This window comes from Oryzias latipes, chromosome 4, assembly GCF_002234675.1.
Source record: "Oryzias latipes chromosome 4, ASM223467v1".
In the NCBI taxonomy this organism is placed as follows: Eukaryota; Metazoa; Chordata; class Actinopteri; order Beloniformes; family Adrianichthyidae; genus Oryzias; species Oryzias latipes.
The window spans coordinates 15968216-15987252 of NC_019862.2; the positions used below are offsets into that span (position 1 = coordinate 15968216).

The window sequence follows — 19037 nt, forward strand, 5'->3', positions numbered from 1 at the left end:
TGCACACCATTTTATCACTTTCTCCCCAAGTCATATAAAGACCAGGAAGCAGGAAACAACAACTCTAAGACAAAGGCAGCAGCCGCATTTTAATTCACCTAACTTTACAAGGGGGGGTCTTTCTGTTGCCTGCCCCCTCAAACAGGCATACATTCTACTCCGCCTTTCTTCCTCTAAGGGGAAAGGTTCTGGTTGAGCAAACATCACAGTGCTCTTTCTAAATGGGGATCCAGTCCTTCGGGAAAACTAATAACTAGCTCTGCTGCAGCCTCCTGGGGGACATCAATAACTAGCAGCTTCCCACAAAAGACCCCCGCTCTTGCCTTTGTTTGCCAAAATGCTGAAAAAGATGTTGGGACAGATTTGTGTGAAACTTCTAACAGGCTGCTAATGTTGAAATATTTACTATTCAGAAAACTTCTACGAGATATGACACAAAAACTGCAGTCTTTCAATTTTAACAGTTAAAAAAAAACTATATATATATATATATATATATATATATATATATATATATATATATATATATATGTAGATATATAGATATATAGATATATACACCAAATTACTAACACTATAAAGCAGGGAAATATGACAGCCAAAGGGAGATCATTTGCAATTTCACTTGTCAAAGATTCTTAGATTAAAAAGATTTATAATTAAAAATGTGTAAATCTTATGTATCAATTAATGGTGGAATGCTGACTTCTAAATATATATATATTTAGAAGCAAAAGCAAAAAACGCATCCATACATATATTAATAATAAAGTTTTGCTATTTTAACCTCAAAACTTTATCTTTTGAAAGAATGTATGTGCAAAGATTGGCATAAAGTTAGAGTCTTAATGCTTTCTGAGAGTTTTGTCAGCAAAGCGCTTTTAATTGAATACAAAAAAAAGGTTTATTGCCAAAGAAACTAGACCCTCTTTGTACACATCCCATAATTACAGCTGCCTGCAAAAAGACTATGATTGAAGCCAGAAATGGGAAAAAGTTGCATGACCTACTGACCGCCTGTACACCTAATCAAGCGGCCGCTTTTCCTATTAAGTGTTTATCAAGAGCCCGCGGCACAGCCCACAATCACTGCTGCTCCACCAAAAAAGCACACAAGTCACTGCCGCGCTGCCACATGAAAGTACACTACTTCACACACAGTTGTGTCAATGTGTTGCAATTAGCTGCATTGGACTTTGTATCAAATGACGAAAAATAGGTCAGTGTTCCTGTAGTGTTTCTGTTTCTGGGAGGAAGGGGGAAAAAAAGAGAATTGCTCGAGTTTTACACAGTGTGACTTCAGAGAAACCAGAAACTTCAAGCTGTGCAAGTTAAAGCTTAGGTTACAGTCTGCCACAGAGAAGCCAAAACCGACCTGTGCTCTCCAGATAACCCACACTCTGCACAACACGGGGCGCCTCTCTCCATTCTCTGACCCTCACAGACGGGCCTGTAAGGTTTAGCTGTGGGGGCTGCCTCAGCCACAAAAATGGAGTGAGTGGAATGGGTGCAACCCGACATCTTGTGTTTCGAATTATGAGGTTTGCAGGCAGCCTTCGACCGCAGTTCCTCGCAGTGCCGCTTTAGACTATTCTGCAAAGGAAAGATCACCATAGGAAAGACTCTGCAGACGCCTGTGCAGAAACTTCCAACTGCATACGTTGCTTCTTCTCATTTGATCTTTATTATTCAATTGGTGCACATTAGATGTACCGAAAACTGGTCATCAAAGGGGCTACAAAAATTCCAGTGCACTGCAACTATTCTGCACAATTAAATTAAAGAGATAGCTTTCATGTATTCCAGCAGAAAAATCATATGACATGTGGACAAATAAGGCAAGATCAGAATTTTGATAACTAAGGCGTAATCCTTTAAATAGCTATGCTCTTATCACCTGTTTGTCACAATGTATGAGAGAGAATATATATATATATAAATGTCAACATTGTACTGTAGACAAAAAAAAAAGGTGAGGCAATCCAAATCCAATTTTCCCCAAAGAAAACCATTCCTTGCTGTCCTTTTCTTCAATATTTTAAAATGTCACCATTTGAAGAAGGCTGGACCTTTAACACTTGGACTAAGCCAGACCGAACCAGAACAACAAACCTAGTCAAAATCCAAGTCAAGTCCTCCATCATTCAGAATACTGTTTTATAATTAATGTTTAAAAACTATATTCTTTAACTCGATTTAAACATTTTGAATGCTGTATATTTAAACATTCTGTGATAAATAATAAGTGGCACTTTATGACAGCTAACAACCAAAAGTACTTGTTTGAAATCTTGCAGAATTCTCTAATGAAGATCTGGAACAACTCATAACAACTATAACATTTATATGAATAACTTAAATATATTCTATAGTTCTCACCATAAAAGGAAGACATGAAACCATATCCTTCATTTCTAAAACTAATGAAAAGAGAGCACATGTGACCCACAGAAAATATTAGTAGCAGTCAGCAGTTTAAATTAATAATAACTACTCTGACAGCTCATGTCAAAGTAAAACAAGGAAACAAAGACAGAGACGGGCACTGTGAGGGACGGGCCTGTGTCATTAGACAGAGACAGATGTCTGCACATCTCTCTGAATAATGAATTTCAACAGGAGAAGCTCGCCCAAGCCGCCGTTGGCTCCTCTCTGTAGCTCCTTGTCCTCTTTTCCTGTTTTCTTCCAGCCCTCTCCTGCTCTGCAGATGCCCTCCTAATTGAGTCTCAGTCTGGCTTGGGGACACAGCCCCACTCTGCCATTAGAGAGTCAGAGAGGCAACCGTGCCAGAGCCATAATCTGAAGTAGCTGGAACCGGCCTTGAGGCGATTATGGCCAAAAAATGTTGGCTCTCTTAGTGAAATAAAACAGTTAAAGTCAAATAAAAAAAAACACTCTAGCATTGAGGGTTATTTAAATACAGCTATGAAACAAGGTATGAAATGCAAGAGCAATTGGAATTTCTGTAAACTAAGGTATTAAAATCCAAAATTGATTGAGTTTCTCAAAGCAAAATGGGCTTCCTTTAATTTTGTGTTTTAAACAACTAATAATTTATCTTCAAGGTCAATTTGAGTCAATTTGGGGTCACAGACTATTTAGCAAATCCATGTGTAGTTACAACAGCAATGACACAGACAGTAACAGGAGAAACGCAAACAAATATCAACCTGTCTGTTCCTGCTCATGGCTATTTACCAGTCAGCTGTTTATCCTCATTCTTCACAGAATGCTGACGAAAAAATTGAGAACACAAATGCAAACTTGAACTCTACGCTATTGTTGCCTTAAAAATGCTAAAAAAAATATGTGCATTTTTTCCAATTCCAAAAAAAAAAGGCACACACAGACTTTGGTTAATTAGAGGCAACTTTGCACACCTTGGAGCCTTCCTACCGTGACTGCAGCTCTGCACTCAAACTGCAAGGCAGAGGGGAAGAAAGGAGCCAGACAGATGAGTGGAAAAACGACAGAACTTCAAAGCCAATGAGACAGCAGCCATAGAATTTTAATAACCCTCTGGTGAGTGTGTGAGTGTGTGTGTGTGTGTGTGTGTGTGTTCACTGCTGGCGACTTGAACGCTGCTCAAGACCAAAGACAGCCAACATCCATGGCACATGCACCAACAGGTAGGAGCACATGCACGGACATACACACACTGGACAGCAGAGGTCTTTGTTACTCACCTGCTGCACTTCTGTCTCTCCGTTTGATGTCTTCTCTGTGTACACGAACGAGTTGAAAATCCTCTGTGGGAAGAAAAAAGAAGGCAAAGCCGGTGGGGGGGAGGTTAGTTTGGTAAGAATGCTGGAGATTCTGCTCTGATAACTGCAAAAAACATCACCTGATGTTGCTTCTGCACAATTTGCCCTCGAATGTTAAGATGAAATATTTGCTAGCAAAAATATCGATTGACTGCATCTTTTACATTTGTGAAGAACTTTTTCTTTTCTATTTTACCCAGAGTTACTTAACTGTTAAACCATTCAGAGGTCAACACCGCCCCCCTTCCCCTCTTCATTGCTGAGAGCTATCTGTTTAAGCAGAGCAAAGAAGTTGTGGCCAACCCATCGTGTTTTATAAGATCACCAATGCAGTCATTTTTAAACTGCATTTTCTTCCATCTGCTCCATATTCACTTTGATTTGAATAAAGAATACCGAGAAGTGAAATTGTGAGCTTAAATTTCTTAATATATCTCCATCATTAGAAAAATGTTACAAGAACATGTTAAAACACCAAAAACATGATTTTTTTCATCAGACTAGGTTTTTTTAAAAGACATAAGAGTTTGATCTCACAAAACACCAGGCTGCAGTTTTGTTTGGTCACACCTCATTAACAGCATCTTATTTCATTTTTTTTTCCTTTATTGAAAATAATTATGGTAAACTGTGTTTTAATAACAAAGCCCTGTATAGCTTCAAAGTCAGGTTCAACGATTCAAAATCAGAACATTGGACTGAAAACAAGCAAAGTTCCAATCGTGATTTCCAAACCAGACATTACGAGACATACATTAGCAGTGATGATAACCATCTTTATCCATACAGAAGCATCTGGGGTTAAATTAGCATTTCAGAGAACAATAGCCTAAATTATGAGTCAAACGCAAAAAAATGCACGGACTTCATCTGTTTCTGTTCGCTTGGACATAACTGTATCTTATAAATGTGGTCAATAAAAGATGCTTTCCATGCTCTTGGGTTTATACATTCAGACATGAAGCTAATAAGTTCTGTAGTGACCTCTGCCTTAGAGTTCCAAAGCTGTTTCAGTGTCCACCTGCTGAGAAACACTACCACACACTCATTTAGACTGTCTCCAGTTTAATCAGCTTGAGGTAGGTCGGTGTTCCACTCTAGGCTGTGCCGTCAAACATCAAGTGCCAGGTTTCCACACTGAAGTCATTTCCGGTTGCCTGTTCACGCCTTTTGGGAGGACAGAATCCACAGAGTACCTACAGTCTTTGATAAAACAAACGCACGCCTAACCTGGAGCTTTGTCTCCATGCACACATCATACCACCATATGCACAAAGCCTATTTGTCATTTTTCCACAGTTAAATGTCAAAATTAGCTTTAAAAGAGTTGTAAGGAACTGTAGAGACTTTTAACCTTTGGTTTTTAGACAGTTTGACTCGAAATTGGTAGTGACATATGGATGGAGTCCCTTTAATTCAAGGAAGTACAAACCGTTTGAAAATTGATCGTGGAGGAGAAATCCCTAATTGCAGTTTGTGCCCAGATGGAATAATATGAAACCAATTCTTTCATATATCGGAATAGGAATAGGAAATTTCCCCATTGTGGGACTAATAAAGGAATATCTATCTATCTATCTATCTATCTAGAGCTGTGAAAGAAAAAGCCTGGAGCATGATTCACCAGCTTTGCTTTGACATTTTGCACCAAGCCTCCTCCAGCTGCAGGTGGCAGACATGTGCTAGTAGACAGGAGAAAAAGAAAAAGAAGAAGAAGCCCCTCCCTGCCTGTCCAGTGTGAACACCACATGCCCAGCTTGAATGTAGTTTTACACTAAATATAGCTTTTAAAGCCTTAAACTACATGTAATCAGAGTTCCCATTAGTGTTTTCTATAAAGTTTAGTTTAGTTTTACAGAAAATGTGCCGTGCATACTTTTTCATTATGTTATTCCCTCAAAGCTTCACATTTTACTACTGAGGTATTTTCAAATCTAGTGCCAGTCTTTGGTTCCACACCGTTTTAGTGGAACAGCAGGTCTTTAATGCTGATCTATCAAATACTCAGAAATATGCACCAAGAAGTACTGCCACAATTTAGCAGTAATTTTTTGCCTTAAAATTTTGAAGGATGTGTAGGAGATTAGGGACAACAGTCACACGAAAGTAGAACTGTATAAATAAAATGGGAAAGAAATCCTCTGGAAGAATGGGAAAACTCCTGTTGTCCATTGGTCACAGGTTTGCAGTGTTTCCCCAAGTGCCTCCAGTGTTTGTTGTTGGAGTAGCTTTGCGGTTTTCACAGCTATGGAGCAGTGAGGGAGGAATGCTCAGCCTGAAACCTGAGAAGCCTGAGGCTAGGACTAGGAGCCTGCTGGCCTACCATGACCCTTAATCAAACACTTACACATACAGATGCTCCCGCTGTACTACAGCATTGTGGAATTCCATACAACCAACACTGTACCACACTTTGTGTAACAACTGGCTTTTGAGGGGAAAAGTATTGTGGTCATATGATAACATATGACTCGAAAGCACATTTAACTTAAATCTGTTTGAAAAAGACATGGAAGAGCTTTGAAGAAGACCATCGTAAATGGACACTCAGAAAGCTTTTGGATCTAATGGGGAACTTTCAGACAAGTAAGCTCCTTAGTAATGCATTCAAAAACTGATCACAGAGGACCAGTTTTTGTCTCATTAGGCCAGTCTTGAAACCTGCCTCAGGGTTAATCCCAACCACAGTTGAGTAGTTTGCTGGAATGGCTCACTCTTGGGGGAAGATTGAACTGTGACTTTTAGTTAAACAGCAGAATTGTGTTGCAGTCTTCCTGAAATTCTTAAAGTCCCACTCCGACCATCTTTTGAGATGTATTAAAAGCACTCCCAGTGGCCTTTTAATTATGATTATGCCATTTTTAGCCAAAATTTTAAAAACTGTAGTTTTCCAGGACATTGTTTCTGCAGAGCGCCAGGTGTTCATTACCAATTAGTTAACACACTCACAGATTTTCTCCACCAATGCATTCATTTTATTTATAGCATCCATCAATTATACTTCTTCTGTCAGACAATTTGTAGGATACCTTGGATTACCCCAAGATACACTTCTCCTAATATGTGGTTCTTTTGTTTTCAGTGGGTCTTCTGAGAACAAAAAGTCAACAATATCCAGACAGGTTGGTGATGATAGTAAGTAAGTAAGTAAGTAACCATTTTTATTTTGGACAAGTGTAGAATAACAAAATAAGACAAAACAGAAGCCAAAAGAAAGACATACATTGAGGTGCATGGGCAAACACATCTACCTAACCTGCCATTAGGCAGGTGGGGTAGATGAAGTAAAAATGGAGAAAAATAGGAGTAAACCAAAGGGTAAAGGCAAAAGCCAAAACGAGGGAAGAAAAGAGAAAGTGATATTATACACACTGATGTGAATTTGGCTCTAAACACGTTCCCTAGTACAGAAACATGGAAAGTCACTAATAATTTATAGACAGTTTGACCCAAGTATACCCTCTTTCATCAGGTCTTAAGGCTTCAATGGTACAGGGTTAGCAGACTGGAGGGCAAAATTGAAGCATTTTTTTGGAGGAGCTAAATCTATTCTCATAAACTGCCAAATAGACAATACAAACAGATGAATCTGCAGTATGAATTTAGCTCAGAGACAACTTCATTTTTACCTAAAGGTTAATAAAAATAAAGAACATACACACATATCACATTCACACATCACACTGGTTGTATAGAAATGTTGGAACCATAAAGCCTTGGAGATTGGTTTCTACACAACTGACAGATAAAAGCCTGAAGCTCAGGGGATAGTAACCATTGCTTTCTGCCTGCTGCAGGTACTCAGCTTAACCCCTTTCCTTCCTTCAGCTTTTGGCTTTTCCTCCCTCTCAACTTGCCTCCAGCCATCTCTCTGCTTATTGCACTACAAAGGATTGGAAGTCAGGGATGCACCATTGGAGCTTTACCTCTGATGTGCACATTGTGCCCGCCTCAACTCCACCCACAACTCCAAGACCCTTCCCAAAACCAGCCTAACCTCCTACCCTTATTTTCTTTCTTGAATGCTAAGCCAGGAAACTGGCATCTTCGACAGGCAGGTTCCTTCATTTTTGCAGTTCATATAGAAATGAACAAGCTGCTGCAGCCTACCACAACATAAAAAAACATGTTTATTTAATCTTCTGCATGAATATCTTGCACAAAACAAACACAAAAACTAAGCCTTTTTATAGGATGCATTCAATGATTTTCCAGGCAATTACAATATTCAAAAGCTCAGTTTGAAGCTAAAGAAAGCAGAAGCTGTCTTTTATTATAGTTATGATGACAGAAAAGTGTAAGCCTGGAGCATTTAAAAGGATGGGGATAATGCAAAGAGCTTAGAAGAAACAGCTTAGATTTTTAAAAAAATCCTGTTCGATAGAACTCTTTATAGCAAAGAGAACTGCCAAAAATGTTTCTTTCCACAGCCTCTCAGCTCATCTCCAACTGACTGTGCTAGTGAACAAGTGGAATTATTATTTTGAATAATGTTGCAAATGAAATATGCTGTTGCAAATAAGTACACATTTATTTGCTTATTTTAAATAGAAGAAGAAACTTTATTAATCCCAAAGGAAATTAAAAAGCGAAGGGAGCCGGTTTAGCTCGTGCTGGTTTGCGGCGCCTTCCATCCGTGAAACCAGGGTTCGACTCCGGGCTGCTCCCTGTTCCCTTCTCTACCTCTGCCGGTTCCAAGCCCGGTTTGAGAAGGTTGCGTCAGGAAGGGCATCCGGCGTAAAACATTGCTAAGTTTACCATGCGACTTGTTCGCTGTGGCGACCCCTGATGGGAGAAGCCGAAAGAGGACGAAAGGAAATTAAAAAGCGTCCAGCTGCTATTCAACACATAAAATAAATTAAACAATAAAAAGAATAAAGCAATTAAAACCATCAATATTAAAATCTATTATTGAAAAATTAAATTAAATATTTAAAATATATAATAAATTAAAATATTCAGAAATTAAAATCTATTACAATAAAACCATAAAATTTCAAAAAATTGTATTCAATGAGGTTCTTTACTTTTGAGTTGTACAGTCTCATCGCACGAGAGACAACCTGACTATGTACTAATGTCACTGTCACTGTTTGAAACTGAATATATGTCATGGAAATAAAATAAAAAAGAAAAGACCTTCTGGTTGATTACGTTTCAGACTATGTGTACAACTGCAGTATAACTATATACAAGGAGAAACACAGCTTTAACTAAAGGTGTGCATTCATTCGCATTTATATTGATTATAACAAAGCTCATAATGACCTAAATTCATTATGAATTAAGATTTTAAACCATAAACAAGACACTTGTGTATATTTCCATGTGTCCATATGCATGTGTCCCCTGTGCTATGCCTGAGCATGAGATTAAAAAGATCAACACAAAACCACAGAGGTTTCCCAGCGGTGCAGCACCGAGCTATAAAGAGAGTCTCATCAAGGGCTTTAGAGTTTTTCTCCAGTTCGGTTTCTTTTTTGCGAATGTCTCTAATGATTCAGTCTGCCACTTGTCAGTCTTGTTCCTGCCAACTCACCCAAACTCTCTTTTGGAAGCAAACAACTCCAAATTGCTGCTTGCAGTCAATGAAAGTATTCATCAATCATCAAGCAGCAGATGACGCATCAATTGTATATGCCTGTAGTATTAAGTAACATCCTTGTTTTCAGTCTTCATGGCAGTGAAATTATGTTTTTCTGCTTCACATCTTAACCAGTAACTAAGGAGTGCAGAAAAATGGAAGATGGACTCCAGTTGCCTCTTTATTGAACATAGGCTGCATTAAATGCGCTTCAGCCAGGAGTCACCTGGAAAGTTGCGTGGTTCACCCTATAGAGATTGACAGTGCACAAAAAAAAACTTAGCAAAAAGAATAAAATCTCCAGCTGTAGCTATAGAAAAGAAAATCAAAAGCTATAGAGGCATGAGCACCAGAGGAAAAAAAAGACAAAAGAGTTGAAAAGAAAGTGGCACGTCAAAGCACGATCTCTATAATGTCCTTATATCGGCATTAGAAGAGCCAAATTCTTGCTAATTAGGTGCGTCTCCATTTCGGTCCAGTACAGAAGGCTGCCTAATTAAATGACTTACTGTCGCTGTCTGCCAACTGCTTGCCTCTGTATTTAGAGGGGGGGGTCCGAGTCAATTTAATTTGCTCAAATCTAACTAACAGACAACCTGAAGCAATGGCTCCAAAGCCAAGCCCACACACACTGAGTCAATGTGTGGCATGCATTTGATCCAGAACATTTGTGCACCTGTGGATGTCTGTTTGTGACTAGAAAAGTGGGAGAGCGGGGACTGCTGCCACATTCCAAAAACAGTTTTATTTCTTTAATGTGCACCATCAACAAGACTTGTTTTTGTTGACATGGAAACAACACATTTGCCAAAACAGTTATTTTTTAAGCTAAAGCTTGAATCCCAGACTATGCTTGGTGACCCAAAAGTGACAATTTTCATCTCATGTCCATTGTGAACTCTTCTCTTTCTCTATTGTCACAAATAGTGTTTCTATTGAATACAATTGAGGCATTGGTTAAACAGAATATGGACCAGCTGTATTCTCTGTAAATAATGCAAGCTTTTGTGCAAACGTACCTTTATTATTTTTAGATCCTGATAGAAATTGATGGCAAAAACTGGTCAAAATGGTGTTTAATAAAATCTTTGAACAATGTAATCAATTTCAGTCTGCATCCCCAAAATGGTTTGATTTTTCTGCATTGATGAAACATAAAAAAACTGGTGCTACCAAAATCTAAAAGCACAGAGTAACAAAATTGTATTTTTCTTCTTCTGATCCACACTCCAAAAAAACAAACGCAAATAAAGCAAGAGAGGTAACAAATCCTCATGTATGAAAACAGCAATCATTCCCATTGATTTATTTTTTAAAAGTCCCAAAACCCCAGTGATTCTAATTCCTAAATAAATAAATAAATTAAAAAAATCACCCAACCAATTTAAAACATTAGATCAAAAGAGAAAACAATTTCTTAAAATTAAAACAAATTGTTTCCATGGTCGCTAAGATATTAAACACCTCAAACACCCCAGGGTCCAACAGAAGTCTGTACTTTGATGAGCATCATATACACTCCATTTGTGTCTATCAAGCTTGTTTTAAGTAGTTTCCTTCAATCCAAAGCAATGTTAGGTTGATATATGTCAAATCCATGGTTGCTGCTGTTCTGAAATACTAAGCTGTTCTTCAGGCACCACCAAGACCAAGAGAGTGACCAATATGCTAACAGTCTCCCCAGCGCCCCCACACCTCCCAGAGAGGCCCTCAGTATCAGCCTGGGATGTTTGTTCTCCCTCTCCACTAGACAGGATATAATATTTTCCACATGTGAGTGAAAAAAAGGAGGGCAAAGCAGTTGAAAGAGGAGAGTAAAGGGGGTGTCAAAGAAGTGTGGAAATGTGGGGTGGGGCTTATTTTTGAGAGTAGTAAAGGAAATAGAAGTACATCAGTACTGAAACTGGGCAGAAATCTAAAGGGCCAGTTTGGCCCTAAATCTGACCAAACATGGCCCTATTCCTCCTTTCTTTAATACGGACCAGTCATCATGTCCCCTATGAAGAATACCAGTCCCAAAGTATGAAATTTCCCTCCCCATCAAAACTCAGCAAGTGGCATTTATACCAAAGAGTTCCTTTTTCTGTCTCTTCTGACCACATTACATTTTTCCAGTCTTCCTCTGGCTCATCCAGATGATCTCTGATGATGTTTAGACAGGTCTGGACATGTGCTGGCTTAAACAGAATTTAAATCCATGATGACTTGGTGTGTTACTAATAGTAACCCTTGTTACTGTGTTCCTCTCTTCAAATCATTGACCAGTTCCACCATGCATTACTTGGCATTTTTCTCAGCATTTTTAAAAATCATATGTATCCCAGATGAGACCTTATACGGTGACCCAGGTAAAGGTAGATCGTCAGAAATCTTATTTTCATTACATGCTTTAACAGTTGAAGTCTTCTCACCAAGCTGGGTGGTTATTGTAGATTGGTTCACCCCAGTCTTGTTCTGGTGTACAATCTTATCCCTGGTGTTCTTAGACAGCTCTTTGGTCATGACCATAGTGGAGAGGTTGAAATCTTACTGCTTAAGGGTAAGGATAGGTGTCTTTTATACAGACAACCAGTTCAAACAGGTGTCATCTATACAGGAAACTAATTGAGGATAGAAGGGCTTCTTAAAGAAAAAGTGACAGGTCTGTAAGATCTGTGAGCACTACGTACATCACAATATGCTAATCCCTCGTTGCCAAAATATGTGACCCAGAACTTCATAGACAAGTTGCTGTAGTTTCCATTTGCTTCATCTTTACTAAATCATCATCGTCAGTTGTGGAATATTTAGTTGCACAGACGTTTCAAGACTGAACTTGTACAGTACTGCAGTTAAAACCACTGAGCTCCTGAGAACAGCACATCCTTTCACAAATGTTTGTAAAAGCAGTCTTACAATCTCAGGTTCTTGGTTTTATGTGGACATAGAAGTGATTAGAACCGTTAAATTCAACTGTTTGGATATCGGAGAGAATATTTTTGGCAATACAGTGTACCGTATTTTTTCTCCGCAGCGACTTATATTAGAAATAAATTGAAATAAATACATTGTTAACCCTCCTGTTATGTTCATTTATGAGGAACAGAGATGATGTTCCTGGGTCATTTTGATGTATGAGGTATGTTAAGTGTTAAGAGTATGTTGAATGACTCGGAGAATCAGCAAACTTTTTTAAACAATAAGATCTTGAAGGCTAACAACATAATTTTCTATTTTCCAATGATTTCATAGATTCAGAAATGCAATAAAAATGACAACTGTTTCTACAAATACAGGATGAAAACAGCGTATTAGTTGGCCAATGATGCTTCATGAAAGAAATAAATAAATAAGTATGAGAAAGAATTACTGTGAAATTATGAGATAAACAGTCTGCTATGATTGTGTCATATGAGGTTGTGCAAGTTATTAGTTCTTGCTCTCAGATTTTGTCAAATAAATTTCCCGTCAAAATGCGACTTATAGTCCAGTGCGACTTATCTGTGTTTTTTTCTACTTTATAATGCAATTTTGGGCTGGTGCGACTTATACTCCAGAGCGACTTATAGTCCAGAAAATACGGTATATGTACTAAAACCGTTAACATGTGAAATGAAAATTAATATTCTAAATTAGTACTTTTGTGACCCTGCAAAGTTGGATCACCCCAAAAAGACTTGATGCTTTACATGTAAGACCCTGTGTTTGAAAAAATGGACGTGACTGTAAAAATAATTTAACAATACTGGTACACAACAGATGGTGAGCTAAAGGTTTTGTGGTACCAAGTGCTCAGAGTTTAAAGTGCTTCAATTAAGGCAACACCCTGTTGTCTAACACAATTCTCCGTGATTATCCACGTTTGGCTGTAAGTTTGAACTATTGGGTGTGCCTGCAGGAGTATACATGAAACGAATGTGGTTAAAATCACTGGGCGCAAGTCATTACCTTATGGTCTTTGACCACAGAAGGGTTTTAAAGTCAAGGCATTAAAACAAAACCTCAGGCCACAATAACCACACTCTAATCAAAACAAAATCTCACACAAAGCAATTAAAATTAGTCTAACAAAGAAATGAATGAGCACAAGGTAAAGCTTTGATGTTACAAAGGTCTAAAAATGACAGTGTTTATGTTCCAATGTGATTTGGACTGATTTATTGTTTTTAAATCTGTCAGGGCTACAACATAGAAATAAAAAAACATTTAACTTGAGTTAACTGCAGCCAGATGATCAAGCAAATGTACGTTTTTTTGTTGTTTTTTAAATGTATATATTTTAGGGAAAAATCATATACCTAAAAGATTAATGCCACAGTATGCATGAATCAAATATGTCTCGTAATCCTCAACTTTGGATAAGATAACAGTAAAATGGTGTAGAGAGGAAAGTATAGTCCATAGTCTAGTTGGTTTACACTCCTAACAGCCTTAGGCCAGATGCCAACCACCCAGAAGCTTTCTGGCACCTTAGGTCCAAGTCACACCCTAGTGTTAAAACCCTACAAGCACTGCCTTTTTTCTATTGAGCCTCTTCTATGCACTTTGAGATATCCCAAGAACCAGAAAGAGTGTGTGAAAAACCCTAAAACTGAAAGCTGTGTCTAAAGAAGGCAAAAAGAAAGAAAGCAGGCACCCAGAGACAAAGCAATAAAGTTGAACACTTTGATATATGCTTCCTTCCAAAAGACGCCTCCTCCCAACCAAGTGAAAAGATGTTCAGAAGGGGCGCCATACCCTGTCTGCACTAACTATCCCGAATTATCCTCACATTCCTTCTCTGTGGACTCATCTTTAATGGCTTTCTTTCACTTGCTATTTTCAACCATTAAGAAAAATTAATCTTGGGTTTATTTTTACACAAACGCTCACTCAAACTCAGTCATTTCTAATGAGTGTATGGAGGCAAAAGAGCCCATTAAACTACTGAGTGGAGGCAATCAGATGGAATAATGGCCTTGAAGCTGTAAATCAGGGACAAAGAGATAGATTTGGAAAACTATAACAGGGATGGGTAAAACCAGAATATTTTATGTTTCAGATAAACAAAGAAGCGACCATTAAAAAAGCAAAGGAACACAGAGAGTAGATGGGAAAGACAATGAACGAAGCAAGGCAGAAAAAAAAAACTTCCTGGGGTGGTCTTAATCTCAGGTTTCTGAGCAAGATGTGAGATCATGTCTGGCCGTTGTTATATGGTCCCTCTATGGAAAGGAGGCCTTGTTCTACTCTTGGGGTACTTAAACACCCTGATTAATGGGGGCTAGGGGGTCCCTCAGCAGAAAGGATTAAGCTACATGTGATAGTGGGTCTGACTTTCCAAAGTTGAAAAAGTGCAGCCGTATCCAATTTCAATTTCAATTTTATTTGTATAGCCCAAAATCACAACAACAGTCGTCTCGATGGGCTTTGAAGTAAAACATGAACTCAAAAGGATCACGAATACAAAGAGTTCAATAGAAAAATACTAAAATGAACTAACAAACTGACTAAGCTATACTGGCATCCCTGCCCTTAGACCCCCCTTCGTATCCAGGTGACTGTTGCTGGCCTTTTTAGCTCAGGATATTTTTTAAAAAGCCCCAAATAAGTGTTCACATTAGGGGTGTGCCAAAATATCGATATGGTGATGTATCGCGATATTTAGTCCTGTGATTGATTCTCGATGCGTCTTCATCAAGTATCAACCTTTTATTTACGTTTTAAGACCCTGTAAAATGTTATATTAATCATCCTTTGGTAAGACGATTCTTCGGAGGGTCGATAGGGGCTCGTTGCGAGATTGCCTGTTGCGGGCGAACGAAGCAGAATACACATTCAAACAAAAATGGCGGACGGGAAAAACAAGGAGAATAGCGAAAGCAGCAAGTTAAAAGACGGGCCGGCAGCATCGAACCAGCATCACCCGGAGATGTGTGAGGAAGCCGTGGTTGTTGCTGGCCTGAAGCCGACACAGCCCGGCATGGATACCTTTATCCAGGCGAAGCTACCAACGTCTTCTACGAGAGCAGAGACAATAACGAACGGGATTGCTGTTTAAATGTACAAGGGGCTACGTCCCTGCAGCGAAGGGGAGAGCGAGGGATTTCGTTTTTTATTGAATGCATTAGAGCCACGCTTTCACATTCCCTCTCGGAAATACTGAGGAAATGATCCCTGCACTTTACACCCAGACCAAAGCTACGGTAGAGATGGCGCTGGAAACAGCAGAAAGAGGAGCATCCCTGGCCTTAGACCCCCCCCTTCTCCTCAAAGCAGCGGTAGACGAGCGACGTCTTGACGCTAAAAAGCCTGTGGTTCTTAAGAAAAACATGAACATATAAACATACATCACATGCAAATTTTCCCCAAATGTTTTGTTAACAAAGATGTTTACTTTTAGATGCCCTTTAAGTTCATGTATTTTATCCCTGGTAATTTATTTTGAAAGCAGTTTATGTCTTAAATAATTTACAGGAAAGTTACTACTTTTTTAGGGGGAGAGTTTTGTTTTTGTTGCACCACATTTGCACTAAATGGTGTCATTTATTTTAACAAAGACACTATAATTTGTTCACAGAATTGATATCCGATTTACAGCTATTTTTTTAAATAATGTGATAGCTATGGCTTTGTTTTTTCAAAAGTTAATACCAATATGCCTGGAAACTACTTGACTTATTTATTTTTTATCCTGTTTACAACATTTTTGTACTAAATAATGGCACTGCTGTTCATGTTCACTATTGTTTAAGCCGAATTTTACAGATATTTCTAAATGAAAATTTTCATTGTTTGTCAAAGACAGAGTATTACTGATTTCAGCAATGTTACACAAAAGTCTGTTATTCATTACACCAAATAAGGCACAAGTTGTTTAGTATCATTGTGTTTAAAAACTAAAAAATAAATGGGGAAAATTTTTCCAAAAAGCAGTTTTTTAAGTTCTTTTTTTTTTAAAGTTTGATATATCGTGAGTTGTTAGAGACGATATATATTGATTATCACATTATCACCATATCGTGATAGTATCTTTATCGTGAGCAATGTATCACAAATCATATCGTATCGTAAGGTACCCAGTGTTTCCCAGCCCTAGTTCACATTAACCAAAAACTACACACAAAAACTTTTCGATTAAGACATAAAAAAAGGACATGGACTGATTTAGAAATTTAGAGTAATGAAAGCCTAAATACATTTAATCTATTGTTTTTATTCAGAGTTTGGATTAATCTGCTGATTTATTTATTGCTAATAATTAATGTATTTTTTTTAAAAATACAGTAAATTGTCAAGTCAATAGACAAACACTAAATTTGATACACCTTTTGAAAAATTCGAGAGTAAATAAATATGAAAGACCAAAGATTGCTTATTAATCTACAGACTGCAAATAAACCAGATTAAATTCCATCAAAATTCAGATTGACGCTATAGTAACTGTATTACTTATTAATAAAGCATGCTTCTCTATTCATTTTTCTTTTTTCCATCTGAATATTAATGCAAATTCCATTGTGAAGACAACTGGTCCTCATGCTCTTAAAAGAAATGGACAGTAACATCTAACAGCAATAAAAAAAGTATAATAAAAGTTTTTTTTTAAATTGAGCAGATAGTCTTATTTTAAGATTGCTTCAGATCCCATGATAATCTGAAAAACCTAGAAGATTTAATGAAGAGAAAAAAAAGTGTCTTTTGAGTATAGGAGTTATTTGCAGTCATCAGACCAATCTCTTCAAAACATCACACTATGACACGTGTGTAGTTAATGTAGTATGTAGTGATATAAGTAGGAATTTAAAAATAGATGTCATTTTGAAAATAAAGCCAGGCATCTTGAAACGTTGCAAGCACTACTCTCACACTCCACTTACTTCACATTTCATCATCTGAAAAACACAAAGATTAGACAGAAAAAATAACACATCCCGGAGGTTCTTCATCCCAAAAGTGGTTGTTGTTTTTTTGTTCTTAAGATTGAAAGAAATAGAAAATCAGGATGTTTTTAGGAGTTGGTTGGGAACAAAGCTATTAGTTATGCTTTAGAAGAAAAAAAAAATCAAAGGTTTACATTAGTCTAAAACAAACAACAGCCATCACCATATCTAAGATTTAGGACACAAAAACATGTTGGTACTCCATGAAAGTTTCAAAAGGATCTGAAAAATTAGAAAAACAAATGTAAACTTTAGAAAATCTAAAGTGTTAACCTGTAGTGATTGGGAAACTCTTTAAATGTAACAACGGTTTCAATTAAATGCCACATTTACCTCTTTTTGTATCTTTTTAAGCAAAAATCCCCTTAACGGAAAAAAGAGCAGGAACTTCAAAAGTCAGTCACACTTCTAAAAATGACAGTAAAGCACCAAGTAAGAGAACAGGAAAACAGAAAAAAAAATGTGGAGGAGTAATTTCCAAGGTGGTTTGACAGAAGAGTCATTTTTACAACAGCATACATGCCTCTGGCTAGGCCACATTTTTCTGCTTTAACAAGACTAAAGAAATATGGCAGTCTCCATCCACTTATGGAGAGCGCAAACTCCGTCAACTGAAGCATAAATCATAGGTTCGATTTTTGTTATGTTTTTCAAAATAAAACAAGTCTTTACTATAGTTCTCTTTCATGGGCTTGATCCAAACATGACTTTTCTCCAAACCATAGAGTAAGTAGATTAACAAATTAAAAAATAACACACACTATTTGTAAGATGTTGGGTAGCGACACGCAGTAAAGTTGGGTGACGCACTGAGTGGAGTAATGTCTTCAGTGTTGTAACTTTGCTCTTAATGACGCAAGATAATTAGCTGGATGTAGGATTCAAAGAGGCAACCAGGGAGCTATGGTGAGGAAGAAAAACATCAGCCCACCATTGGCTAAAATACAAAAATATATATATTCGAGTACTTTTTTTATGCACAGTCGCATAGGAACAAAAAAAACAGCCAGAACCATCACATATGGAAAAGCTTTTTCCTTGCCTCTCGACCTTATCGTCAGTAAAGCTCTGCTAATGACTGCAAGTGAATTTTAAGCAGGAAAGGTTTTGGACCTTGCACCCTCATCTGCAGCAGGAAACCGCAATGCTAATGCAAACACATAAAAAGCGCTTGCATGTGCACACAAAGCTTTGTGTTCTCTTCCCAGTCTGTATCACAAAGCCAAAAAGAGCAAAGCTGCCTGACAGAAATGCGCAAGTTTTTTTTGAAGGAATGAGAAATAAAGGGAATCAAGAGTATGTACAAAAGACGACGAGGGGATAAGGTTAAAACACGAATAGGAAGACATTAAAATCGACCATGGAGCTAAACCTTTTTAATAAATTACTGTGTGCTGTATGGGTGGAGGGTCTCTGAGGAGATCAAAGGGAGAAAGAAAATAATAGAGGAGAGAAAAGAAAAAGCAAACCAAAAGAAAAAACTGTTAATTTTGGATGAGGAAAAGTTCAGCCGGTATTTCACAAAAGCAGAGCTTTAGTTGGAAATCCACAGTATGGGGCAAACATCTGGTCAAAACCCAGCTGAGCAGTGGCTGTGGTAAATGCAAATCAGTGGTTATGGTAAATGGAAATGAATGAATACATCTACTGCTTATTCAATGCAGCACAGCATGCATGTGTTTTTTTAACCACGCTGAATACAGTTGGGGGGTTATAAATAATCCTCAATGTTTAAAACAAAAAGAAGCACGATTTTATTGCAGAAAAGAACTTTGAGATCTAATAAAA

The 19037-nt window shown here is 37.7% G+C and overlaps 1 protein-coding gene across 1 annotated transcript in view; it reads right to left on the reverse strand.

The window, feature by feature from the left end:
• cachd1 (cache domain containing 1) overlaps positions 1-19037 on the reverse strand; it is an 82527-nt gene that overhangs the window by 48509 nt on the left and 14981 nt on the right. The window contains exon 2 of the mRNA XM_023954323.1: positions 3687-3749. Within this exon, the coding sequence (XP_023810091.1) occupies positions 3687-3749 (63 nt within the window). The remainder of the gene's footprint in view (positions 1-3686; positions 3750-19037) is intronic.